Source organism: Chiloscyllium plagiosum, chromosome 34, assembly GCF_004010195.1.
Source record: "Chiloscyllium plagiosum isolate BGI_BamShark_2017 chromosome 34, ASM401019v2, whole genome shotgun sequence".
Lineage (NCBI taxonomy): Eukaryota > Metazoa > Chordata > Chondrichthyes > Orectolobiformes > Hemiscylliidae > Chiloscyllium > Chiloscyllium plagiosum.
This window is the reverse complement of record NC_057743.1, coordinates 29,626,000-29,653,965: the sequence shown is the minus strand read 5'-3', so window position 1 is coordinate 29,653,965 and position 27,966 is coordinate 29,626,000. Positions and strand designations below refer to the sequence as shown.

The window sequence follows — 27,966 nt, the reverse complement described above, 5'->3', positions numbered from 1 at the left end:
GTGATCTTAAAATATTTGATGCATTATTATATCATTCAGCACACAGTTAAATTGTTCAACATTTTCTTAAAGTGCTTGGTGCCTTATTATCTTGTCTGGTTGATATTAGCACTAGAGTCAAAGCCATACAGCACAGAAACAGATCCTTTGGTCCAATCAATTCATTAGGAGAAAGTGAGGACTGCAGATGCTGGAGATCAGAGTCAAAAGGTGTGGTGCTGGAAAAGCACAGCCAGTCAGGCACATCTGAGGAGCAGGAGAGTCGACATTTCGAGCCTAAGCTCTTCATCAGGAAGATGTCCCACTTGCCTGCACATCAATATGTCTTTTAAACATTGTAACTATACCCACATCCATCATTTCCTCGAAGTTCATTCCACACACGAATCACACAGTGTAAAATAAATTTCCCCATATGTCTATTTTAAATCTTTTCCTATCAACCTCAAAAATATGTCCCCAGTCTTGAAATCCCCCACTCTCGAGAAAAGATACTTGTCATTCCCTTTATCCATATGCCTAATGATTTAATAAGCCTCTATAAGATCATCCCTCACCCTCCTATACTCCAGTGAAAAACATCCCAACCTATCAACCTCTACTTATAAATCAAACCCTCCATTCCCCACAACATACCCTGTAAATATCCTCTGAACCCTATCCAGATTAATGATATCTTTCCTACAACAGGGCAACCAGAACTCAACACAGTACTCCAGAACAGCTTCAAAGTCCAGTAAGATCTCAAAATAACATCCCAATTCTTATACTCAAAAGGTCCGAGCAATGAAGGCATGCATGCTAAATGCCTTCTTGACCAGCCTCTCTATATGTGGTGTAAAGTTCAAAGAATTATGCACTGGAACCCTTGGGTCTCTCTGTTCTAGAACACTACTCAAATCCCTACTTTTAATTGTATAGACCTGTCCTTGTTTGTTTTACCAGAATGCAATATCCGTAACTAAGATATATAACAGCCAATTTGTTTAAGAGTTCAATACATTACCAAAGTGTTAATACACTATTAATGTTGTGATGTGAGTGTTGTATTAAAAGGACTTGTTCTTGTGAATTGGATTGGGTTTCAAACTTCAGGAACTTGGACCCAGGTCAATTATTGAGTCATAGAGATGTACAGCATGGAAGCAGACCCTTCGGTCCAACTTGCCCATGCCGACCAGATATTCTAACCTAATCCAGTCCCATTTTCCAGCATTTGTTCATAACCCTCACAACTCTCCCTATTCATATACCCATCCAGATGCCTTTTAAATATCGTAATTGTACCGGCCTCCACCACTTTCTCTGGCAGCTCATTCCATACACGCACAACTGTCTGCGTGAAAAAGTTGTCCCTTAGGTCCCTATTAAATTTTTCCTCTCTCATCCTAAACCAATACCATCTCCTTCTGGACTCTCCCACCCCAGGGAGAAGACTTTGTCTATTTATCCTATGGTTAAATGAATATTATGATTTTATAAACCTCTATAAACCTCAGCCTCCGACGCTCCAGGGAAAACAGCCTCAGCCTAGTGAGCCTCTCCCTGTAGCTCAAATCCTGGCAACATCCTTATAAATCTTTTCTGAACCCTCTCACTTCTGAAAAATTTAAGAATGGAAAAGCCAGCACAGTCCCATTGGGCTACTGTCTTGCGAGAGAGAGAGATGATCAACACTGAGTTTAACCAGAAGGTTACAATGTCAAGAGCAAGGGGTGAGGTCAAGGAGACAGGACCTTCATGGTAACACCAACTGGTGCAGGAATTGAACCTGAGCTGCTGGTGTTACTCTGCATTGTAAACCAGCTGTTCAGCCAACTGAGTTAACCACATTCCAAGCATTCATTATGTTGATAGTTTAGCATTTTTTTTGAATGTGATGTCCTTTTCTTACTTTAAAACAATATATAAATTTAAACTATAGTTTGACATACTTCATACCCGGATTGATAGAGCATTCATTTGTATAGCATGGTATTATACCTCCAGAACATCCCAAAGCATTTCATTGTTACTGAATTGCTTCTGATTATAGATACTGGTTTGCTATTACAAAATCAGTTTAAATAGATAATGTGCTTTAACCAGTGTCAGCATCAGTTATAGACAGGAATAAACAAGGTGTTCAAGAGACACAGTCATCAAAGAGAAGTTTATTAGTCAAGTCATACAATGTTCCTGGTCAGGGATATGCTATTCTTTCATTACCAGGTCAAACTGCATTTTCTTGTTCTTAGAGGTGACCTGAACAGGCCAGGCTGCACACTTGACAGCACCAAATTGTTATCTAATGCTGGAAGATGCGCCTTCCTGTGTGAACGTTAGATCAAAACAAAAGTCAAGACTACTTATAATGTTGTCAACACCAACATGTATAGGAAGGCAGAAACTTGTACCTCAAGAGTAAGCAAACAAATGAGACAAATAGATGAAGGAAAGAACAAAAATTAATATGTTGATGCCCCATTCAACTTGATTCCAAAACTAAAGAAAAGCTGCAGCTTCAAAATGGAGAAAATCATGAACAAAAGAAACAGATTTACTGACCGATTCATCACACATGCAGTACAATAACAGTAACTTGAGCGTAAAGTGTTGGATTGAGCCTTGGGGGCTATCAATTCACACATGAGGAACTGTGGCCACAGACAGGATTTCAGGAGTCTCCCTTATTAAATACAAAAAAGACTAGCTAGTCTTTGAAAACTCTGGGCCAAGCTTAGCCACGGAAGTCAACTCACACAATGACAGCATTCAACCTGGAATGCCTCTTCTAATGAGACCCTGTTGAAATACAGAATTTTGAAACCCTCCATCCTATCTGAGGATTTAATCTTTCTTGCTCAGTGTAACATCATTCAGTAATAACCCACAGCTCACTGCAGATACAACAGCTCATTCACACAAGGCGGAAGATAGAAATCCAACAAATCAACATTTTTGCACAGGTTCTTTGAAGAAATTTAAGAGGTTCCTATGCATGGGACAGAAATACATCCGCTATGTGAAATATGGCCTTTTCTTGCAGTGATAAAAGCAATCACAGTCTGTGTCTCCAGTTATAAGCTCTTTGATGGTGGATTTCGCCATTTGGATATAAAAATTACGATCAAGAATAAGTCATGACCTGAAGCAAATCTCTGGATTTTAAAAATCAAATTTTAAAAGTTTTGGCAACAATTACTCTTCCTGCTCTCTGGAATGTACTATAATTTGGGGGGTACATACTAGATGGTGATTCTACTAGAATTACTAGATGGTAACTCTTCATGTTAGAGTCCAGACAGCAAACATCAAGAGATTACTCGAATCAAATCTAAAATTCTCCTCATTGAATACATAAATACATACTGTTGCCCAAACAATATTCATGCACATCCTAATCTACCATCCAAACAAATAAATCTCATAGCAGGATATTGATGGAAAGCCATCACTAGTGATTCTGTTGAATTCTCACTTTCTCATCACAAGAAGTCCATTACAGTACTCTGAGTGCTACACAAAGGAGATCAGCTATTACTGCCACATCCTGCTTCCATCCTTGGCCGAGGGTAGTGGGTTTCTGAGAGAATACACAGTCCTCTGAGCTTCTTCCTCAGAAAAGTCTCAAAATGTAATGAACGTATCATGATAGACATGGTGCAGAAATATGACAAGATACAAGCTGTTCGTAGAAGCTTCCAGTCATTGAAAATGCTTAGCGAAGAACGGAGATCACATTCACTTAACCCAATGGAAGGAATTGGGCACGTTCTAGTTGGCTATCCATTTTATAATTTATTTTCTATCATAGTCACTGAAAAAATGCTGTCAATAGAGCAAGTATTACAGTTACAGAATGACACAGCTTTCAATGGTGAGGCGATGCACTATAATCAATGGATGGGCTACAAGCATTATTCCCTACCTATGCAAGCTACATATTGGTTACATCCTCCTCCCAGTCATGGCACTGAAGTCCCTCCATTTGGTGAGAATCAGAGAAAGGGAAGCAAAGTTCCAGGATATAGATCAATTGGAGGCAAGGGCAGAGAAATGGCAGATAAGGTTTAATCCAGACAAACATGAGGTGATACATTTTAGAAGGTCAAGTACAGATGGAAATTACAGTGAATGGCACAACCTTTAGGAGGATTGATATGCAGAGGGATCTGGGTGTGCAAGTCTATACATCACTGAATGTGGCAGCGCAGACAGATAAGGTAATAAAAAAGGCCTATGGCATGCTTGTCTTCATTGGAAGGGGCATAGAGTATAAGAATAGACAAGTTATGCTGCAGCTTTATAAAACTTTAGTTAGGCCCCACTTGGAATACTGCATACAATTCTAGGCACCGCACTACCAAAAGGATGTGGATACTTTGGAGAAGGTACAGAAAAGGTTTACCAGGATGTTGCCTGGTATGGGGGTTTTAGCTATGAAGGAAGGTTGGCTAGGCTGAGTTTGTTTTCACTAGAATGCAGGAGATTGAGTGCCAACCTAATAAAAGTGTATAAGATTGTGAATAGCATGGAGAAAGTGGAAAGTATGAGACTTTTTTCCAGGTTAGAGAGGTCAATTACTGGGGGACACAGGTTCAAGGTGCAAGGGTGGGGAAAGTTTAAAGAGATGTGCAAGGCAGATTTTTCCATTCAAAGGGTAGAAAGTGCCTGGTGGAAGCAGATACAATAGCAGCTTTGAAGACGAATATGGCGGGAATAGAGGGATATGGATTCTGCAAGTAAAGATGGTTTTGGTATGGAAAAGTAAAATGTGGCGGCACAGGCTTGGAGGGCTGAAAGGCCTGTTCCTGTGCTATAATCTTTTTTGTACAATGTGGTGAGTTTTCCATCAATTATTTTCATATAAATGTAATTACTCAAATCTCTATGGGAAGAACATGCAAAATAAAAGTTTTAAAATAGCCTAAGTAAATAAAGCTGTCACACTCATATTGGCATCATTTTGTTTCTACTGCAGAACTGCACCCAATTCTGCTCTTCACAATGCCAAATGGACCACAAGGATAAGAGAAATAATTTTAGCTGAAGAAGGAGCGAGTACTCAGACCAGCTCTTCCACAAGTCTTTTAAGTCCAATGAGTAATCCTGAAGATAATTATCCTGCCCTATCTCTAGGCATTAAACCTCAATCAAACCACAAAATGTAACCATGAAAAGAGAAGAAAAATCAGCAAATAAAAGAGTCAAAACATCAACACAATTTCAAATTCTTTTCCTCTGAGTTTTTTTTGCTAGTGATTCATTTTCCTAATGGGATCCGTGAGGAAAGTTGAGTCTGGAAAATGAAAGGCAGTTAATTATAGTGGTCTGAATGAAGGAAAGCAAACTCCACAAAATGTACAGCCAAAGTGATTAAAGTAATCTAATTATAGAGATGTCGAATGCAGCCGGTCACAATAACAATTCCAGTTAAAAGATTTGGTCGGCTGCCTTCCTGATTCTATCCTTGGTGTTAAGCAAGAAGTATGAGGGTCAGGTTGAGTTTACACAGGGTGTCTGAGCCACTTCCTTCTGACACAGTGCAAGAGGCAAACTGGTTTTACACTGTTTATTCGGGTAGCATTGTACAAGCAGAGACCCACAAAACGCAAGTGTGGCTTTGCCTGTTGTAGCTCAATGTGCAACCTCTCTTGAATAGAAGAATAGCACCTATTAAGACTTCGAGATACACTTTACAACCAATGAAGTACTTTTTGAAGAGCAGTGCTGTAATTTCAAAAGCGTATTTCAAGTAAGTTCCCACATACAACGACATAGTGACCAGACACTCTGTGACGTATTAAAGGATAACAGGGAGAAATTAATTGAACTTGTATTTTCCTCTTCTTCTATCCAGTGTTGTTTCTATTTCTTTTCCATTGTTAAATAGGCCATGGTGTGTTCCCTGAAAACCCTGTTTGCTAAGTTCATTTAAAAAAACAGTAACAAGCTCTTTTCAGGATTTAAATAAAGGTGCAGTTGATTCATACCCAAGGAAATGATTATAACACACACCCTGATATAAGCAAGGAAGAGAAAAGATTTTTAAAAAAGAATAAGTTAAAACTCAAAGATGTGGACATTAATTCACATGATTTTGACTTCAGTCCAGTAAGCCAACGTCCATGAATGCTCTTTTCCATCGACATTTGAATTCAAGTGCATGAAGTTGTAGAATTCCTTTTATTAAAGGATAACAGGGAGATAGTACAGTGAGATATTTTTCAGCGCTTGCAAAATTTCTTCCAGAACTAGGTTTTGCAGAATATTTAGACAAAAGCCAGGCTTAACAAAAAACTAAAGCAATACACTGTGGATGCTGGTGATCCAAAATAAAAAGAAAGTGCTAGAGAAACTCAGCAGGTCTACCAGCATCTGTGGAGAGAGAAACAGAGTTAATATTTCAAGGCGAATGATTGTTTTTATCTTAGCTAAGCCTGAAGGTTGGCAGTAGTATCATCAATTAGATTCTTAGTAGATGAATGTTTGAAATAATTAGGTCTTTATCAGACTGAAGTAAGGCAATCCAGAAACTACAATTTAACCATTTGTCAAAAGCCAGGGTTTTGGTCATGTGATGGACTTCCTGGCAGAATCAGTTTCAACTTAATGAGATTGTTTCTATGTAACAACTGGTTTCTATTTCTCTGGCAATGACCACTGTTAATTTATATGAAGAGCAATTTTGAACTATTAGACCCACTTCAGGTGTAATGAGTTTAATTAGCTCTTGTTTGCTCAAACTAGGACAGACAGACAGCTGGTCTGCTAGTCTGGTTTGATTTGTGCACTGTAAAGGTGTGGCATTTCAGCAGGATAATATCTGAGTTCTGCTCTGGTAATTACTGATTGAAAGTCTACAAAAATTATGGTCAATTTGAATGATGTTAAATGTACTGGCCATGTTCTAATCCAGTAAAGATCATTTTAAAACACAAACAGGAAAGTATAGTTTTAAAATGAAGACCAGGAATGGTAGGATTTGGGAACCTTGGATAACAGGGGAAGTTATCAGCTTAGTCAAGAAAAAGCATGCCTAATGTCCAGGCAAGTGAAGACAAAGTCCTTGAAGAGTATAGAGAAGGTAAGGAGGAGCTCAAAAGGAGAGTTAGGAGAGCTAAAGGGGGCAATGAAATGTCAAAGAGTCATAGAGCTGTACAGTATGAAAATAGACCCTTCTGTTCAACTCGTCCATGCTGGCCAGTTATCCTATCTTAATCTACTCCCATTTACTAGCACTTGGCCCATACCCCTCTAAACCCTTCCTATTCATAGACCCATCCAATTGCCTTTTAAATGTTGTAATTGTACCAGCCTCCACCACTTCCTCTAGCAACTCATTCCATACACCCACCACCCTGTGTGTGAAAACGTTACCCCTTAGATCCCTTTTATATCTTTCCCCTCTCACCCTAAACCTATGCCTAGTTCTGGACACCCTCAGCCCAGGTCCCTGTCCATTTACCCTATCCATGCCCCTCATGACTTTATAAACCTCTATAAGGTCAAATATCAGCCTCCAACACTCCAGGGGAAAACAGCCCCAGTCTACTCAACCTCTCCCTATAGCTCAAATCCTCCAACCCTGGCAATATCACTATAAATCTTTTCTGAACCTTTTCAAGCCTAACTAATTTATGTACAGTTACAACATGACCTCCCAACTCCAATAGTAAATGATCTGACCAATAAAAGAAACCATGCCAAATGCCTTCTTCACTATCCTATCTACCTGCGACTCCACTTTCAAGGAGCTATGAACTTGCACTCCAAGGTCTCTTTGTTCAGCAACACTCCCTAGAACTTTACCATTAAATTAAAAAGTCCTGTTCTGATTTGCTTTTCCAAAATGCAACATCTTGCATTTATCTAAATTAAACTCCATCTGCCACTCCTCAGCCCATTGGCACATCGGATCATGATCCTATTGTAATCTGAAGTAGCCTCCTTTGCTGTCCACTACACCCCCAATTTGTGTCATCTGCAAACTTACTAACTATATCTGCTATGTTCACATCCAAATCATTAAATAAATAACAAAAAGTTCTGGACCCAGCACCGATCCTTGTGGCATACTATTGGTCACAGGCCTCCAATCTGAAAAGCAACGCTCCATCACCACCCACTACCTTTGAGCCAGGTCTGTGTCCAAATGGCTAGTTCTCCCTGTGTTCCATGAGATCTAACCTTGCTAACTAGTCTACCATGGGGAACTTTGTCGAATGCCTTACTGAAGTCCATATAGATCACATCTACTGCTCTGCCCTCATCAATCTTCTTTGTTACTTCATCAAAAAACTCAATCAAGTTTGTGAGACATGATTTCCCACGCACAAAGCCATATTGACTATCCATAATCAATCCTTGCCTTTCCAAATACATGTAAATCCTGTCTCTCAGGATTCCCTCCAACAACTTGCCCACCACCATCAGGCTCACTGATCTATAGTTTCCTGGCTTGTCCTTACCACCCTTCTTAAATAGTAGCACCACATTTGCCAAACTCCAGTCTTCTGGCACCTCACCTGCGACTATCGATGAAACAAATATCTCAGCAATGAACCCAGCAATTACTTCTCTACTTCCCATAGAGTTCTACGGTATGCCTGATCAACTCCTGGGGATTTATCCACTTTTATGCATTTTAAGACATCCAGCACCACCTCCTCTGTTATATGGACATTTTTCAAGATGTCACCATCTATTTTCTCACATTCTATATCTTTCATGTAATTCTTCACAGTAAACACTGATGGCCTCAAGTGAAGTTCCAAATGACTGGAGAATGGCCGATGTTGTTCCTTTGTTTGAGAAGCAAAACAGAGATAATCCAGAAAATACACCAGTGAGCCTTACTTCTGTTGTAAGAGAGGTTTTGTGAAGGATTATAAGAGATAAGATTTATAATCATCTAGCAAGCAACATTTGATTTCAGATAGTCAACATGATTTCGTTAAGGGCAGGTCGTGTCTCACGAACCTCATTGAGTTTTTTGAGAAGGTGACCAAGCATGTAAATGAGGGTAGGGCAGTTGATGTGTTATACATGGAATTCAGTAAAGCCTTTGATAAAGTTCCACATGGTAGGCTGTTGGAGAAAATGCAGAGGCATGGGATTGAGGGTGATTTAGCAGTTTGGATTAGAAACTGGCTTTCTGAAAAAAGGCATCGAGTGGTGGTCGATGGAAAATATTCAGCCTGGAGTCCGGTTATTAGTGGTGTGCCACAAGGATCTGTTTTGGGACCACTGCTGTTTGTCATTTTTATAAATGACTTAGACGCAGGCATAGGTGAATGGATTAGTAAATTTGCAGATGACACTAAAGGCGGTGGAGTAGTGGACAGTTTGGAAGAATGTTACAGGTTGCAGGAGGACTTGGATAAACTGCAGAATTGGGCTGAGAAGTGGCAAATAGAGTTCAATGCAGCTAAATGTGAGGTGATGTACTTTGGGAAGAATAACAGGAAGGCAGAGTACTGGGTCAATGGAACGATTCTTGGTAGTGTGGATGTCCAGCAGCATTAAGAAAGCATATGGTGTGTTGGGTTTCATTGGTAGAGGGATTGAGTTCCGGAGCCGCAATATCATGCTGCAACTATACAAAATGCTAGTGCGGCCGCACTTAGAATATTGTGTACAGTTCTGGTCGCCATATTTCAGGATGGATGTGGAAGCATTGGAAAAGGTGCAGAGGTGATTTACCAGGAGGTTGCCTGGTCTGTAGGTAAGGTCTTACAAGGAAAGGCTGAGAGACTTGGATCTGTTCTCATTGGAAAGAAGAAAGCTAAGAGGGGATTTGATAGAGACATACAAGATGATCAGAGGATTAGATAGGGTAGACAATGAAAGTCCGTTTCCTAGGGTGATGAGGTCAGCTTGTACATGGGGGCATAACTACAAATTGAGGGGTGATAGATTTAAAACAGATGTCAGAGGCAGATTCTTTACTCAGAGTGGTAAGGGCGTGGAATGCCCTACCTGTCAATGTACTTAACTCAGCCACATTAGGGAGATTTAATCCTTGGATAAGCACATGGATGATGATGGGATAGTGTAGGGGAAATGAGCTGAGAATAGTTCACAGGTCGGCGCAACATCGAGCTCAAAGGGCCTGTTCTGCACTGTATTGTTCTATGTTCTAATTGCAGGCCAGTTAGCTTGATATCAGTGGTGGGGAAGCTATTGGAAAAGATATGGAGAGACAGGATTTATTTGCATTTGGAAGCAAATGGCATTGCGGGGAAATTCATGACTCACCAATTTGATTGAGTTTATTTTAGGAGGTGACAAAAATTATTGAGTGAAGGGCAGAGGATAAGGTCTACATGGACTTTAGTAAAGCATTTGATAAGGTTATTTATGGCAGGCTGGTACAGAAGGTACAGTCTCATAGGATCTGGAGTGAGCTGGCTAGATAGATACAAAACAAGCTTGGTCATAGAAGACAGAGAGAAAGGAGATCAGTAACTAGTGGTGTTCCACAGGGATCAGTGCTGGAACCTTTATTGTTTGTAATATATCTAAATGATCTGGAGGAAAGTGTAAGTGGTGTGATTAGCAAGTTTGTGATTGACACCACTGAATTGGCTAGTTGTAGTTAGTGAGGCAGATTGTCAAAGAATACAGTGGGATAAGGATAGATTGCCAATTTGGGCAGAGAAATGGCAGGTGGAGTTTGATCTGGACAAATGTGATGTGATGTATTTTGGAAAATGAAATTCAGGTGTGAATTACATAATAAATGGCAGAACCCTTGGCAGCATTGACGTACAGAAGGATCTGGGCAAATAGGTCCCTAGAGTTCTGAAAGTGGCAATGCAAGTGGATAAGACGATCAAAAAGATATACAACACACTTGCCTTCATCAGCTATGGTATTGGATACAAAAGTTGGCAAGTTGAATTGAATTGAATTAAATTTATGTTGCAGATGTACAAAATTTTAGTAAGGCCACATTTGGAATATTTGATGCAGTTCTGGTTGTCGCACTATCAGAAGGTCATGAATGCTTTTGAGAGGTGCAGAGAAGATATACCAGAATATTACCTGCTCTGGAGGGTTTTAGTTATGTAGAGAGATTGGATAACAATTTTTGAGAAGATTTGTAGCTCGGGATGATGATAAGTATGCAAGTTAGTTCGATGAGCTGCAAGGTTTGTTTTCAGACATTTTTTCACCATACTAGGTAACATCATCAGTGAGAGTCTCTGATGAAGTGCTGGAAGCTGAAGGACAACCTGATAGAGGTCTACAAAATTGAGGCATAGATAGGGTGGATAGTCAGAGGCTTTTTTCCCCCGGGGTGGAAAGGTTAACTACAAGAGGGTACAGGTTCAAGGTGACAGAGAGAAGTGCAGAGAAATTTTTTCACAGAGGGTGGTGGGTGCCAGGAATTCATTGCCAGTGGAAGTAGTGGAAGCAGACACATTAGTAACATTTAAGGCTTATCTTAATAGACACATGAACGGGGGTGAGCAGAGAGATAGAAACAATACATGGACAATAAGTAACTGATCTAAAGAAGGATTAGGATCGGTACGGGCTTGGAGGGACGAAGAGTCTGTTCCTGCGCTGTATTGAATTGTATTCTATTAAAACAATTTAGTATCTCTCTTGATTATGAATACAATATTAGTAGAAGGATAAATACTGTTAGGACTCCCTTGTTCCATTTCAAAATAGCTCCTTGGTATCTTCTAGGTCCACTGTAAAGGGCAAGTGGGACTTCAGTTAATGAAGGTGGCACATTTAACACTCCCTCAGTACTATACTGAGGCACAAGGCTAGATTACGTCTTAAAATTTCCAGAGTGGAACGTGAATCTACAATGTTCCAACTCATCAGCAAAGGTTACAACACTGAGCCACAGATGATAAAACAGCTTTGCTTGAGGTCCATTATGTTTGGGTCTTATTTTCTTCATTATCACTGATTGTAGCCATCTGCAGCCAGGAGAGAAGAGCTCCTGGGTGTTAATTTTGTTTACATTGGCAAGGGAAAAAAAAACACACAACTTCTGTACAAGATCTTGTCCATGCCAAATTAATACTTAAACATTGCTAAAAGCAGACTAAATGTAGCAGCTTTTCATCTTATGCTCATCAGGACTGAAATGCAAGAAAACCAACATTATACAGCATGAGAAGACAACACAGATTGACTTGACTACGATTGACATGGAGATACAATTTGAATATCCATCAATCTTAGTCAACTGATGAAGTTAAAACCAGGTAAGTTGACTTTGGATTGGTCAGGGTGTTGTCATGGGGATGCAGCAGGGGTCCGCTGTCTGCATTCTTTTTAACAAGGAAAGGGCAATGCAATGTACATATTCCCTTTGCATTTAAGAACAAGGCCTGGTGCTTGAATAAGTGAAACATTTAGCATGTACAAATGAATCAAACTAAGCCCAACCGATATTCGGGGAGAATCTGACAGTGCTTATCAAATAATCCTGATTGTGCTAAGAGCTACACTGGAATCCCATTTAAAATTATAGATTGGACTTGCTAAACTAAAGAACAGACAGACTCACTGAACCACTCTTCAGCCTTAGTCACCTAAGGGTCAGCCTTTACTCAATGGATAGAACCTTTGCCTCCAAATCAGAAGATTGTGGATCCAGAGAATCAAGGAAATAATCTACACTTATTAACCTTCCAGTGCAGCATTAAGGCAGTATTGCACTACTGGAGATTCTGTTTTTCGGAAAAGATGTTAAGCCCTAGCACCATCTCCTTGTTCATGTAGACATAAAAACATCTTTCATGACTACTTGAAAACATAAAGTTCTCTAATTAATATGTCAAACTTTTATTACACAACCAGAACCAATAAGAACAACTAACCTGATAATTTATCTCGGTTCCGTTTGCAGAACCTTGCTGCGCACTTATTTGGTTACCATATTTACCCAATTACATACGGATCACACCACAAAGAGAACTTCACTGACTGTAAAGACATTTCAACATCCTGAATTCATGATAGATGCTATATAATTTTCTTTTCTCATCTACCCAATCCATTCTAAACTGCGGCTAATGTTTACATGTCATTGCATGGGTTAATACTATTATGTCCCCTGACCTTTGCAAGCTAATTTTTCCATTCAGTAAAACAAACAGAAGTTGCTCAGGGCAAAATGTTCTGACTTTTTAATATTAGATTAGATTAGATTACATTACAGTGTGGAAACAGGCCCTTCGGCCCAACAAGTCCACACCGACCCGCCGAAGCGAAACCCACCCATACCCCTACATTTACCCCTTACCTAACACTACGGGCAATTTAGCATGGCCAATTCACCTGACCCTGCACATCTTTTGGACTGTGGGAGGAAACCGGAGCACCCGGAGGAAACCCACGCAGACACGGGGAGAACGTGCAAACTCCACACAGTCAGTCGCCTGAGGTGGGAATTGAACCCGGGTCTCAGGCGCTGTGAGGCAGCAGTGCTAACCACTGCTGAAACCGCCCAAATATTATGCACAGGTAAGTTATTTCTCATGTTAAACATTATCTTAATGTTATTACATCTGACTTTTGAAAAATAAAATCAAGTAATGTTGTGGGGAAGAAAAGTCCTGGCAAAAAATAAATGCAAACTAGCAACTGTGGCTATTAACACAGCTCAGACACAGTGTTATACACATTATCTCCACAACTGCAATCTCTTGCATGTTATTTTTCCAATATCCTGTTTTCTTTCTGTAATTCCTGCAGGCAGTGGGATGGACTTTCAACTGTTTCTTGCTTGAAAAACAGGCTGTCTGCAGTTGGAAGGCAGGAAGGGGAATGAGGGAAGAACCTTTTGCTGCCCCTTGGTCACAGGTCTTGCCAGGTTTATAACTGGGCACACTGTGTGATCATCTGTTTCAGGCAGAGACAACTTAAATTTGCAAATTCCATCAGACTTTACACATGCTTTCCTTTGCCAGCAGACAGTAAGCATCCTAAAATATTCAGCTTAAAAGTGACCACTGGTGAGCATTCCACAAAACAGCTTATTAATTTATTTATTTGAGAGACCAGGAGCAAGAGTGAGGAAATAGTAAGAAAAAGGAAAAGTAGGGAGATCAAAAACTGAATAAAGAATAAAGAACTGTCGACATGAATAAAAACTCCTGCAAGAAACGTGATTTTTCAGCATTTTTTTATGTTTAAAAATTGAAATAGGCTTTCAGTTTGTTCCACTGGACTTGCAGCTGGTACTACCGTTAATCTTGTCCTCTCATGCTCTGTGGTTTTCACTGGAGCTTTTTTTTATTGTCATTTCCTTTCCACAGTTAAGACGGTGAGAGTTTCAATCATGTCAGTGTGACAAAGATACAGATCTTCTGCAAAACTGCAATCACCAACAGGTTATTGCTCTGCTCTTACTTTTTTATGACACAGTTCCATGTTTCGACAGGCTTTCCAATCCAAGCTCCTTCAAAAATACGGAGAAAACTTCAATTACAAAGCTTTCTTGTAGCAGTAAAACTTTATGCAGAGGGAGAGAGAATATCAGCTGCCATACATTTAAGTGCAAATGTTTGTGAATGGATGAAAGGATGAATGTTGGTGAATGAGTGAGTGAATGAATGCATGAATGGGCAGGGTGGTAGATGCATGAGATAAGCAGGTAAATTGGAAAGTGGAGGAGATGACAGGTAGATAGTTGGGTCGGGGCTAGTTTGGTCAGTTCAAGAGGGGCTAGTGTGGTTAGCTTGTACAACATAACTAATGAGGCTGGATCAGGATTAGGAGAAAATGAGGATGCAGATGCTGAAGATCTGAGTCGAGAATGTGGTGCTGGAAAAGCACAGCACGTCAGGCAGCATCCGAGGAGCAGGAGGATCGATGTTTTGGCAGGTCGGGTCAGTGAGTGAGTGATGGCCTTCAATTTCGAGTGACTGCGTTCAGTTGCACAGTTAGCCACGAGTTAGACTAGAATTTTCTTGTCAAACATATCCTAGGTAATTGTCCAAGTGAGTACGTCAGAGCTGTTTGAAGACTCGGAGGTTATTTTGGGAGGACCACAGGAAGAGGGGAACAGCTGCCAGAAGTTCACATTTCCCAAGCAATTCCCACAGAGTCAACATCCCAGTGCGTTTCTGCCTGAGCTTTTGCCCTGGTAGAAATATTACCTTTGGGTAGAATGAGGTGCCTTACGATTTGTCAGGTGGATGTAAATGATCCCATAACGCTAGGCAAAGAGGACCAGAAAAAGTCCCCCCTAGAATCCTGCCTATTAAATACCTCTCAACCAAAATCAAAAACTGAAATAGATTATTTGGTCATTATCTTCTTCTTGATCCTGGGAACTGCATGCTCACAAATAATTTGCAACACTTCAACAATGACTATACTCCAAATTTCTTAATGGACTGCAAATACTTGAAGATGTTCTGAGGTTGTGAAAGCTGCTATATAGAAGTTTTGAAAAGTCAAGAAAATCCATTGCATCATGTAACAACTAGGACTGTAACATGCAATGTAGATAGACCTTGGATTATTTTTGTCTCTTAATTCCTGTTACTGATTTCGGCCAAGATTCTCCTCTTGCAGTCAGAATTCCACCTGGATGAACTTCCATCTACCCCTTGGAATCCAACAGCACAAAACCCACTACCTTGGATGTCTTGAGTGACAGGCTCCTGTTGAATTGTTGCCAGAAAGGATGAACCTGCCAGCAAGATGTGGAAGAGAAGAACTGAGCACCAGAAAAAAGATCCTTAAAATAAGAAGTTCTCCAAAGACTGGAATTGCAGTTCAATTTGAAGTGACAGATAAAGATGTGATCCCACGCCTTTTTTAGTCTCACCTTCCCAGATTTCTTGCCCACTCCAGCGTGGTGAGCTCCCAACTGGAGCTCAAATGAGTGGAAATTATTTTGAATTATATTGTTGATCAGATCTTGGAATGATTTTCAGCTACCTGACCTCCAGACAGACATTATGAATTGTGCAGCTATTTTGGATGGAAGTTAAAAATCTCTCCTATCCATCAACCAACATCATTAAAAACAAATTACTGATTATTTGATTATTATATTACCATTTGTGGGAGCTGCTATAAGTAATTTGTGACTATGTTTCCTACATTACAACAATTCAATAAAATACTTCAATAAAGTGCTTTGAGATGACCCAAGTTTCTGAAACATGCAGTATAAAATGCAAGTTTTCATTTTCCTTTCAAACAACTGCAATCCTTTCAGTTAATCAATCTTCCCTATTACTGCGCATTGTGTATTAGACTGTGCTTTAGGCTCTTTACTCTGAGGAATGAACAGCACACTAATGCAACTTTCCATTAGAATGTCACTGAAGTTTCAGGAGCACATCAGTCACACAGAGAAACAAAGATCAGAGGTGACAAGCTGATTAGGAGGTTTGAAAAAACCTTGAGCATAAATTCAGATTGGTACCGTAAACAGGCAAAATTAAATTGGGAACCAATACATGTTCCCACGAATATCACCGAATTAATGACTAGATAGTCTGATTTTAGGCATTGGTTAAAGGATAATTATTGACTAAGTCTCTTGTTCTTTGTCGAGTTGTGCGGTGAGAACTTTATATCCAGCTAAAATAGCTAAGACGACCTCAGTTTAACAAATGATTGCACTGAACTGAATTGTTAATGTAGATTTTGTGCTCAAATCTCTGCAGCGTAACTTGAACCCTAACCATATACTCAGAGGCAAGGCAACTGAGCCACAGCTACCAGCTAATTGGGTTCAGCATAGCTAGGCTGCATCTCAATGTAGTTAACTATTTTTTGGAAATGTGTAGCACACACCTAAAGATACAATATAGAAAATGAGGTAACTGTTTCTCCCACTAACTGTCCAAGTTAGGCCTTATAGGTAATCTATTTGGAACAGCAGCTCATTGTTTATATGGTTTGCATCAGTGGTGAGTGCTTTATTTCTTCTGGTGCAATGTTGGTTGCAGATAGTTTCCATTCAAATCTGTTCACAGGTCAAAACATAATGCAGGACAATATGAAATAGCCATTCATAAGGACGAGGAAGTGTTCACATGTCAGATCTTTAAAATTAATATTATTACATCCCTGTATGGAATGCGATCGTGAGTATGAGTGTTCACAAGTCGGATGTTCATAAGTCGGTGACCACTTCATAACACAGGAGTTAACTCTTCAGTGTAAATGCCAACATTTGTTGCCATGAAGACACAGTGGTACCCCTGTCCAGACATGACCACCTAAAGGCCATCCTTAAGCCAGCAGAAAAATATTGATGATACTGTTAATGAAACCCAAGATACATCACTGACCAGCCTTGAGTGGAGCTGTTGTTTATATTCAAAAAGGGAACTTACGGTAGAGACATCCAGCTTCATTGTTGAGTTGTATCCACCCTGGACAACACTTCAAGACCACCTTAAAGTCCATACTGTAAACCTGTCTGTATGCTGTATAGTATGCAGTCCTGTAAGAAAACCAGATTTATTTAGTAATTCTCAGATCCCTTATCAACTTTTCTGTCAACTAACCATGCTGCCACAGAAATGTTTGGATTGAAAAGATGTGAATTTGTATCACATCTTATTACACCTCTCTATTATCTCAAAAAGCTTCAGACTTTTTCACACAACAAGTTATGCACTGGAAGGCATTATCAACTACAATGCTGTGGCTCTGGAGTCACGTGTAGGCTAGATCAGGTAAGGATAGCAGCTTTTTTTACATTAGTGAACCAGATGTGTTTTTTCAACAAATAAACCAACAACAGTTTAATGGTCATCATTAAACTCTTAATTCCAATTTTTATTGAATTTATGGCAGGATAAGTACAATGACTAACTAGTTCAATTTTAAAAAGGAGGTCCTCGAGGGTAGTAATATCTGGATTACTCACAGTGCTATGAGCTACTGAGGGTAGGAATAGGAGGATAGAGCAGATAAATGTGCGGCTGCGGAGCTGGTGTATGGGAAAAGGTTTCACATTTTTGGATCATTGGAATATCTTCTGGGGTAGAAGTGACCTATCCAAGAAGGACGGATTGCACTGGAATTGGAAGGGGATTAATACACTGACAGGGAGATTTGCTAGAGCTGCTCAGGAGGATTTAAATTAGTAAGATGGGGTGGTGGGACCCAGGGAGATAGTGGGGAAAGAGATCAATCTCGACTGGTATAGTTGAGAAAAGAAGCGAGTCAGGATGTCAGGGCAGGCAGGGATAAAGCAGAGAACAAGGTAGGACTAATAAATTAAACTGCAGTTATGTCAATGCAAGGGGCCTAACAGGGAAGGCAGATGAACTGATGGCATGATTAGGAACATGGGACTGGGAATCATAGCAATTGCAGAAACATGGCTCAGGGATGGACAGGACTGGCAGCTTAATGTTCCAGGATACAAATGCTACAGGAAGGACAGAAAGGAAGACAAGAGAGGAGGGAAGTGGCATTTTTGATAAGGGATAGCGTTACAGCTGTACTTAGGGAGGATACTCCCAGAAATACATTCAGGGAAGTTATTTCGGTGGAACTGAGAAATAAGAAAGGGATGATCACCTTATTGATTGTATTATCGATCCCTTAATAGTCAGCGGGAAATTGAGAAACAAATCTGCAAGGAGATTTCATTTATCGGTAAGAAACATAGACTGGGACTTCCCTAGTGTTAAGGGTTAGATGGAGAGGAATTTGTTAAGTGTGTACAGGAAAATTCTGATTCGGTATGTGGACACACCTACTAGAGAAGGTACAAAATTTGACCTACTCTTGGGAAATAAGGCAGGGCAGGTGACTGAGAGGTCAGTGGGGGAGCACTTTGAGACCAGCGACCATAATTCTATTAGTTTTATAATAGTGATGGAAAAGGATAGACCAGATCTAAAGGTTGAAGTTCTAAATTGGAGGAAGGCTAATTTTGATGGCATTAGGCAAGAATTTTCAAAAGCTGATTGGGGATAGATATGAAAATTAAAATAATGAGAGTCCAGAGACAGTTAGGGTGAAAGTAAAGGCTGGTAGGTATAGGGAATGCTGGATGATTAAAGAAATTGAGGGTATGGTTAAGAAAAAGGAGGAAGCATAAGTCAGGTATAGATAGGATAGATCAAGTGAATCCTTAGAAGAGTATAAAGGCAGTAGGAGTATACTTAAGAGAGAAATCAGGAGGGAAAAAAGGGGACATGAGATAGCTTTGGCAAAGAGAGTTAAGGAGAATCCAAAGGGTATTTACAAACACATTAAGGACAAATGGGTAACTAGGGAGAGAATAGGGCCTCTCAAAGATCAGCGAGGTGGTCTTTGTGTGGAGCCGCAGAAGACGGGGAAGAATACTAAACAAATATTTTGCATCAGTGTTTACTGTGGAGAAGGATATGAAAGATATAAAATGTGAGGAAATAGATGGTGACATCTTGTAAAATGTCCATTTTACAGAGGAGGAAGTGCTGGATGTCATTTGGATACAGAATTACCTCTAAGGTAGACGACAGAGGGTGGTGGTGAACAGTTGCTTTTCAGACTGGAGGCCTGTGACCAGTGGTATGCCACAAGGATCAGTGCTGGGCCCACTACATTTCATCATTTATATAAATGATTTGCAGATGAACATAGGCGGTATGTTAGTAAGATTGCAGATGACACCAAAATTGGAGGTGTAGTGGACAGCGAAAAAGGTTACCTCAGATTACAATGGAATCTTTTGATCCGATGGACCAATGGGCTAAGGAGTGGCAGATGGAGTTTAATTCAGATAAATGCGAGGTGTTGCATTTTGAAAAGCAAATCTTAGCAGGGCTTAATGGTAAGGTCCTCGAAACTGTTGCTGATCAAACAGACCTTGATGTGCAGGTTCAGAGCTCCTTGAAAGTAGAGTCGCAGGTAGATAGGATAGTCAAGAAGGCATTTGGTATGCTTTCCTTTATTGGTCAGAGTATTGAGTATAGGAGTTGGGAGGTCATTTTATAGCTGTACAGGACATTGGTTAGGCCACTTTTGGAATATTGCGTGCAATTCTGGTCTCCTTCCTTTCGGAAGGATGATGTGAAACTTGAAAGGGTTCAGAAAAGATTTACAAGGATGTTGCCAGGGCTGGAGAATTTGAGCTATAGGGAGAGACTGAATAGGCTGGGGCTGTTTTCCCTGGAGCGTCGGAGGCTGAGGGGTGACATTATCAAGGTTTATAAAATCATGAGGGGCATGGATAGGGTAAACAGACAATTTCTTTTCCCTGAGGAGAGGGAGTCCAGAACTAGAGGGCATAGGTTTAGGATGAGAGGGGAAAGATATAAAAGAGACCTAAGGGGCAACATTTTCATGCAGAGGGTGGTAAGTGTGTGGAATGAGCTGCCAGAGGAAGTGATGGAGGCTCATACAATTTTAATTTAGAGGGCATCTTGATGGTTATATGAATAGGAAGGGTTTGGAGTGATGTGGGCCAGGTGCTGGCAAGTGGGAGTGGATTAGGTTGGGATATCTGGTTGGCATGGACGAGTTGGACCGAAGCATCTGTTTCCGTAATGTACGTCTCTATGACTCTAATAACATCTGTTAGAGAAGAAAACCTGCCAGTCTTACCTGGTTTGGTGCATATGTTACTCCTGTTCATTCTTACCCATCCTCTAAAATAGTCTAGCAAGTAACTCTTTATCAAAACACGACACTGCATGTTCATAAATTATTACTTTTAACTGACAACTAAGGATGGGCATTAAATGCCACTGAGGTCGAGGTTCTCAGAATGAATTTTAAAAATGTGGGCAAACACACCAATTATTTTGAACACACTTGGATCCCACAGCACCAAAGATAATGACTATATATTTTTGGGCATTTGCTGAGGTGGGAATGTTGCCCAGGAGAACTCTCTGGTCTTATTGCCATTAAATGTGTAACATCTACCTGAACTACAGAAGCATGCCTGTCACACTCCCCAATCTCAGAATTGACGTTTAGCCATAGTTTCTGCACTCCTAAAGTGGATTTGAAACTACAACCTTTGCCTGCAGAGATGAGAGTGCTACCTACTGAGCGAGTAACTCTTGTGGCACTTTGTCCTTATCCAGCATCCATATGGACTATTTTACAGAGTAGTCAGTCGACTGCAGTTGGCAGAAACCAAAGCCCATTTTCTCCTCCTTAAGTAAGGCAAACAAAAGGTCATCTAGTATATTTGCCCACCTGAATTCTCTGGCCAGGCCTGTGTATGTGCAGTTTCCCACCCATTCTGGAAAGAATTTTTTCTGGTTTGTCGTGACAATGTATTCAAGCAAGTAAACAGGGACAGTTTGTACACAAATGCTAATGCATAGCAACAGAAACAGATGTATGCAGTATTACTCAATGAACTGCCATTAGTGGAGACAGGGCTGACTTTTAACTCCTCTCCTGCTGAATAAATAAAAACAGAACTGACAATTAACTGAAAAGAAATCCAAGCATTTACAAATCCCATATTTTCAATGAAGTCTTGGAACTAATAGTTAGTAATAGTTATAACAGTTATTGTTGACTGTAGTGGAGAATTATACCTTTCTAGAAGGTTAATGAATCATAGAATGGTTATGGCACAGAAGGAAGCATTCAACTTGTTTTATCTATGCCGGTGGTATGCAGAAGCAACCAAGCAGAGAAGATGACGGGTGGGTATACAGTCGTGTGGAGACTAAATATCCACAAAGGTCAGTTAAATCAAATGGCTTGTTTCAAACTGCAGATGCTCTTCTTCTGCTCCAAGTTGGGGCATAAGGGAGAACCACTGATGAGTGGAGTTAGTGACTCGCTGAAATATGGTATCATCTAATAAATCCTATCAATTTCCATTTTGGATGCATATTGGATTACTGTTCATTAAAATTGCTGAGGCACGGTGGCTCAGTGGTTAGCACTGCTGCCTCACATCACCAGGGTCCCAGGTTCGATTCCAGCCTCAAGCGACTGTCTGTATGGAGTTTGCACATTCTCAATGTGTCAGCGTGGGTTTCCTACGGGTGCTCCGGTTTCCTCCCACAGTCCAAAGATGTGCAGGTCAGGTGAATTGGCCATGCTAAATTGCCCATAGTGTTAGGTGCATTAGTCAGAGGAAAATGGGTCTGGGAGGGTTACTCACCGGAGGGTCGGTGTGGACTGGTTGGGCCGAAGGGCCTGTTTCCTCACTGTAGGGAATCTAATCTAATCAAACATTGATTTTTCTCTTTCACAGCAGAGTTGATTGGAGAAATGGGACAGCGAGGAAGGTTACTTCTGATTACAACGGGATCTTGATTAGATGGGCTGATGGGCTGAGAAGTGGCAGATGGAGTTTAATTTAGATAAATGTTGCATTTTGGGAAAGCAAATCTTAGCAGGACTTATACACTTAATGGTAAGGTCCTAGGGAGTGTTGCTGAACAAAGAGACCTTGAAGTGCAGGTTCATAGCTCCTTGAAAGTAGAGTCACAGGTAGATAGGATAGTGAAGAAGGTGTTTGGTATGGTTTATTTTATTGGTCAAAGTACTGAGTAAAGGAGTCGGGAGGTCATGTTGCGGCTGTACAGGATATTGGTTAAGCCACTTTTGGAATATTGCATACAATTCTGGTCTCCTTCCTATCAGAAGGATGTTGTAAAACTTGAAAGGGTTCAGAAAAGATTTATAAGGATGTTGCCTGGTTTGGAGGATTTGAGCTTGAGGGAGAGGCTGAATAGACTGGAGCATTGGAGGCTGAAGGACGACCTTATAAAGGTTTATAAAATCATGAGGGGCATGGATAGGATAAATAGACAAAGTCTTTTCCCTGGGGTGGGGGAGTCCAGAACTGGAGGGCATAGGTTTACGGTGAGAGGAGAAAGATATAAAAGAGACCTAAGGGACAACGTTTTGACACAGAGGATGGTATGTGTCTGGAATGAGCTGCCAGAGGAAGTGGTGGAGGCTGGTACATTTGCAACATTTAAAAGGCATTTAAATAGGAAGGGAGTGTGGTGCTGAAAAAGCACAGAAGGTCAGACAGCATCCGAGGAGTAGGAAAACTGACGTTTCAGGCAAAAGCCCTTCATCAGGAATGAGGCTGAGAGCCTCAGGGGTGGACAGATCGATGGGAGGGGGGATGGGGGGAGGGGAAAAGAGGAAACTGGTCACCTGTCCATCTTCCTTCCCACCTACCCGTTCCACCCTCCTGTCCGACCCATCACCTTTACCCCATCTCCATCCACCTATTGCACTCTCAGCTACCTTCCCCCCCAGCTCCACCCCCTCCCATTTATCTCTCCACTCCCGAGACTCCCAACTTCATTTCTAATTAAGGTCTTTTGCCCAAAACATTGATTTTCCTGCTCCTCGGATGCTGCCTGACCTGCTGTGCTTTTCCAGCACCACACTCTCGACTCTAATCTCCAGCATCTGCAGACCTCACTTTCACTAAAATGAATAGGAAGGTTTAGAGGGATATGTGCCACCTTCTGGCAGGTGGGACTAGATTGGGTTGGGATATCTGGTTGGCATGGACGAGTTGGATCGAAGGGTCTGTTTCTATGCTGTACATTTCTATGACTCTATAACTCAAACTGAAGTAAACATTGACTGCATAGGAGTATCAAAGGGTAGTTCCCAGTTATGCCATCCCATGTACTTCCACAATCTCTATTACAAATACTAACTTATTAATTGAAATTTATTTAATTAAATTTGCCCCCACATTTGAATGCATGTCACTCAATCATTATCCACGCCTTCAGGATTTCTAGATCAGTAAGACAGGGGTATAGTCGCACAGTGGTTAAGTAAATGAACAGTGAGTGAGCAACCTCAATAGAATAAACAAACCTCAACTATGCATAATATTTTCACCCTTCAGCATCCCTCCACTATGCACAGTAGATCAGCCAATATTTCTACTCTTGATCTATCAGTAATAGAGAGAGACACATTTTTATAGAGGTGAAAAATGTGTTGCTGGAAAAGTGCAGCAGATCAGGCAGCATCCAAGGAGCAGGAGAATCGACGTTTCGGGCATGAGGACGGTGTGCCAAGCAGGCTAGGATAAAAGGTAGGGAGGAGGGACTATGTACTGCATGGCTGCTACGTTCAAGTGTGCAGCCCATCAATGTTTTGAAAATGGCTGTGTACATCTGCTAATTTAAAGCAGCTAATGTGTGAGTAGTCTGTGTGAGAACTCTAGAGTTGCTGTCTGGCTGGGCAGCTTACTGGGAACATTGCCAATGATCCCTTGTTGGAAATGTGTGTGATGTTGGCAGAATCAGTTTTAGTTACCTGACCATCTTGCTAACACCTAACTTTTACAAGTCCCACACAAACAAAGCACACTTAGTGGAGATAGAAAGAGGAGGGGCAGTTATAATTGTTTTATAATCAACCAGTTCAAAGATGTATGTACATACCTCTGCAGCAGGTGGGACTTGAACCCAGGTCTCGTGATTCAGAGGTAGGTACACTACAATTTTGCCACAAGAGCCCCCAAATATAGTCTAAATGGGAGAAGGATCTGTATCCTATCATAAGGCAATATCTTCAGAAAAATATGAGAAGAAACTGCTGTAAAAATCTTCCATTAACAACAATTTATAACTCATAACTCAGTCCACAAGCGCCAGCTCAAAATGGAATTGGAATCTTTAATTTCTGTTCATTTAACTAATTGGATTTAGCTGTTGATTTGAATGATAACACTGTGGTTACATACCTTCTCTCTTGTCCCACGCACCACTTCTGTCTTTCACACCCTTGTTTCCAGACTTTAACCATCCGAGTGAAGGCCTGAACACATGGCTGCCTGTGGCCAATCATCATCACCTCCCTCTCTGCACAAACATTGGGCCTAAACAAAGGAGAGTTAAACAATATTTAATTGCATACACTATATTCAGACAAACATACAACAATGAAGGGCAGAAACACACCAACTGTTCCATCAAGCTGGCCTCATAGCTTACGATGCCTAATGTACTATGAATAGCCACTTCTGAACCGTCACAGAGGAAAAGATAGGACCAATAGTGTGGATTAGGGAAGCTAGAAAATTCCTCTGCAATGTCTTCAGGCAATCAAAACTATGGATGAAGATTGACCAACTAGCTGTTATTTGTAAAGACAGCTACCTTCAATATAACACGAGGACTCTGTTTCAGTGTCAGCGTCCCTATCTCTGAGCCAGCAGGCGCAGATTCAAGTTCCATCTATTCCAGAATATGTGATAAAATTTCTGAACAGATTGATTTAGAAGAAAAAGTCAATTGAAGGTGCAGTGGACAGCGAAGAGTACAACGGGACCTTGATCAGATGGGCCAATGTGTTGAAGAGTGGCAGATGGAGTTTAATTTAGATCAGTGATTCTCAATCATTTTTTTGGTGCGGTCCCCCCCCGGGAGCTCTTCTCAGGTTCCAGGGATCCCCTTTCAAACAGGGATACAACATAAACAAATAGACATGCTGACCTTCAGATAATGAAGTATGACGATAATGGATGCGAGAACCTTTGATTGAATACGCTGACTTGGTGCAGTCTGATTTTCAACTGTCTCTGAAGTGAGGCTGCATGGGAGGAGCTTAAACAATTAATTTACCAGGTGTGCCAAATTCAAACAGTGTGTTGGAAAGATATTATAAATAGGAAGGAAACTATTGACTCCAATGAAGGTTGTTGCTTGGGTATTTCATAGGGTCAGTTACCTGGGTCCCCATAAACCCTTGGGGCTTCCCTTCTCACAGTTTTCAGTCTGTGCCCCCCTTCAAATGTGCTAGGGCCCATAAGGGGGTCATATGACCCCTATTGAGAATGGCTGATTCAGATAAATGTGTAGTGCTGCATCTTGGAAAGGCAAATCAGGGCAGGACTTAAATGGTAAGGTCCTGGGGAGTGTTGCTGAACATAGAGATCTTGGAGTGCAGGTTCATAGTTCCTTGAAAGTGGAGTCCCAAGATAGGATGGTGAAGATGGTATTTGGTATGCTTGCCTTTATTGACAATGCAGTGCATTGACAATAGGAGTTGGGAGGTTGTGCTATGGCTGTATAGGTTCGACCACTTTTGGAATGTTGTGTGCAATTCTGGTCTCCCTGCTGTAGGTAGGATGTTATGAAACATTAAAGGGTTCAGAAAAGATTTACAAGGATGTTGCCAGGATTGGACGGTTTGAGCTGTAGGGAGAGGCTGAAGATGTTGGAGTTATTTTCCCTGGACCATCAGAGGCTGAGAGGTGACCTTTAGAGGTTTATAGAATCATGAGGGGCCTGGATAGGATGAATAGCCAAGTTCTTTTCCCCAGAGTGGGGGGAGTCCAAAACTAGCGGGCATAAGTGTAATGTGAGATTTCGAAAAGTGTGCTGCTGGAAAAGCACAGCTGGTCAGGAACATCTGAGGAGCAGGAGAGTCGAAGCTTTGAGCATCTGTAGTCCCCACTTTCTCCTAGTTAAAGTGAGATAAGCAAGATTTAAAAGGGACCAAAGGGGCAACCTTTTCATTCAGAGGGTGGTGCATGTATGGAATGAGGAAGTAGTAAAGGCTGGTACAATTACACTATTTAAGAGGCAATCTGGATGGGTGGATGAATAGGAAGGGTTTAGAGGGACAGGGGCCATATTCTGACAAATGGGACAAGATTTGTTTAGGATATCTGATTGGCATGGGCGAGTTGGACCGAAGGGTCTGTTTCCATGGTGTACAGTACAGCTCTAATTTAATGCAAATTTACCCTAAAAGCCAGTCCAACCGAATGTAATACTGAGACTTGGCAACCAAGGCACCAGCCAGAAATACATTACAGAGCCTCACTACTCTCAGACCATGTTAGTTCCTTCCCGCTGGTCACCCAGTAATCCACAATCCTTCTCCAAGCTTCTTGGTTGCAGACAGCAGGATGCAAATGTTTCTCTCTCAGACAATAAAGTATGTTTTACTCCATGGGATGATTCAGGAAGTAGATTCAAGAAAGGGTAATTTCACTATTGCAGGATGACTGGGCCACTTAGGTTTCTGCACTCAAAAAAAATGCTACATTTCTTGGATTTCTACATGGAGGATACAATCCCAATTTTTCCACATTAACAATATAACAAAATATACCACAGTCATCCTTGCTCTCACAAGTGAAAACAATGAGTTTTTGAGAAATGGCTTGAAGGTAGAGGACAGGGGCTGGTGGTGGAGGGTTGCTTTTCAGACTGGAGGCCTGTGACCAGCAGCGTGCCACAAGGATCGGTGCTGGGTCCACTGCTTTTCGTCATTTATATAAATAATTTGGAAGTGAACATAGGAGGTATTGGTTAGTAAGTTTGTAGATGACACCAAAATTGGAGGTGTAGTGGACAGCAAAGAAGGTTATTGCAGAGAACAACAGGATCTTGATCAGATGGGCCAATGGGCCAAGGAGTGGCAGATGGAGTTTAATTTGGGGTATGTGAATAGGAAGGGCTTAGAGGGATAGGGGCCAAATGCGACTAGATTAGTTTAGGATATCTGGTTGACATGGACAAGTTGGACTGAAGGGTCTGTTTCCGTGCTGTACATCTCTATGATTCTGGATAAATGTGAGGTATTGCATTTTGGAATGGCAAATCAGGGTAGGACTTATACACTTCATCCTGGGGAGTGTTGCTGAACAAAGGCACCTTGGAGTGCAGGTTCATAGTTCCTTTAAACTGAAGTCCTCAGTAGACAGGGTAGTGATGAAGGCATTTGGTATGCTTGCCTTTATTGTTCAGTGAACTGAGTATAGGAGTTGGGAGGTCATGTTGCGACCATACAGTGGTTAGGCCACTTCTCGAATACTGCGTGCAATTCTGGTCTCCCTAGGAAATATGTTGTGAAACTTGATAGAGTTCATAAAAGATATACAAGGATGTTGCCATGGTTGGATACCTCAAATGAGATATAGGGATAGGCTAAATAGGCTGAGGTGTCAGAGTCTGGATCAATGGTGCTGGAAGAGCACAGCAGTTCAGGCAGCATCGAGGAGCTTCAGCAAAATCGACGTTTCGGGCAAAAGCCCTTCATCAGGAATAAAGGCAGTGAGCC

General features: G+C 41.1%; 1 protein-coding gene across 2 annotated transcripts in view; it reads right to left on the bottom strand.

Moving 5' to 3' along the window:
- The window catches only part of LOC122540385 (multiple epidermal growth factor-like domains protein 6), a 430,729-nt gene that overhangs the window by 388,532 nt on the left and 14,231 nt on the right, over nt 1-27,966 (bottom strand). For both annotated transcript variants that reach the window (XM_043676046.1, XM_043676049.1), the window contains exons 2-3: nt 24,638-24,772; nt 17,322-17,431 (exon numbers count right to left, since the gene is read on the bottom strand). In XM_043676046.1, coding sequence (XP_043531981.1) covers nt 17,322-17,431; nt 24,638-24,772 — 245 coding nt within the window. The remainder of the gene's footprint in view (nt 1-17,321; nt 17,432-24,637; nt 24,773-27,966) is intronic.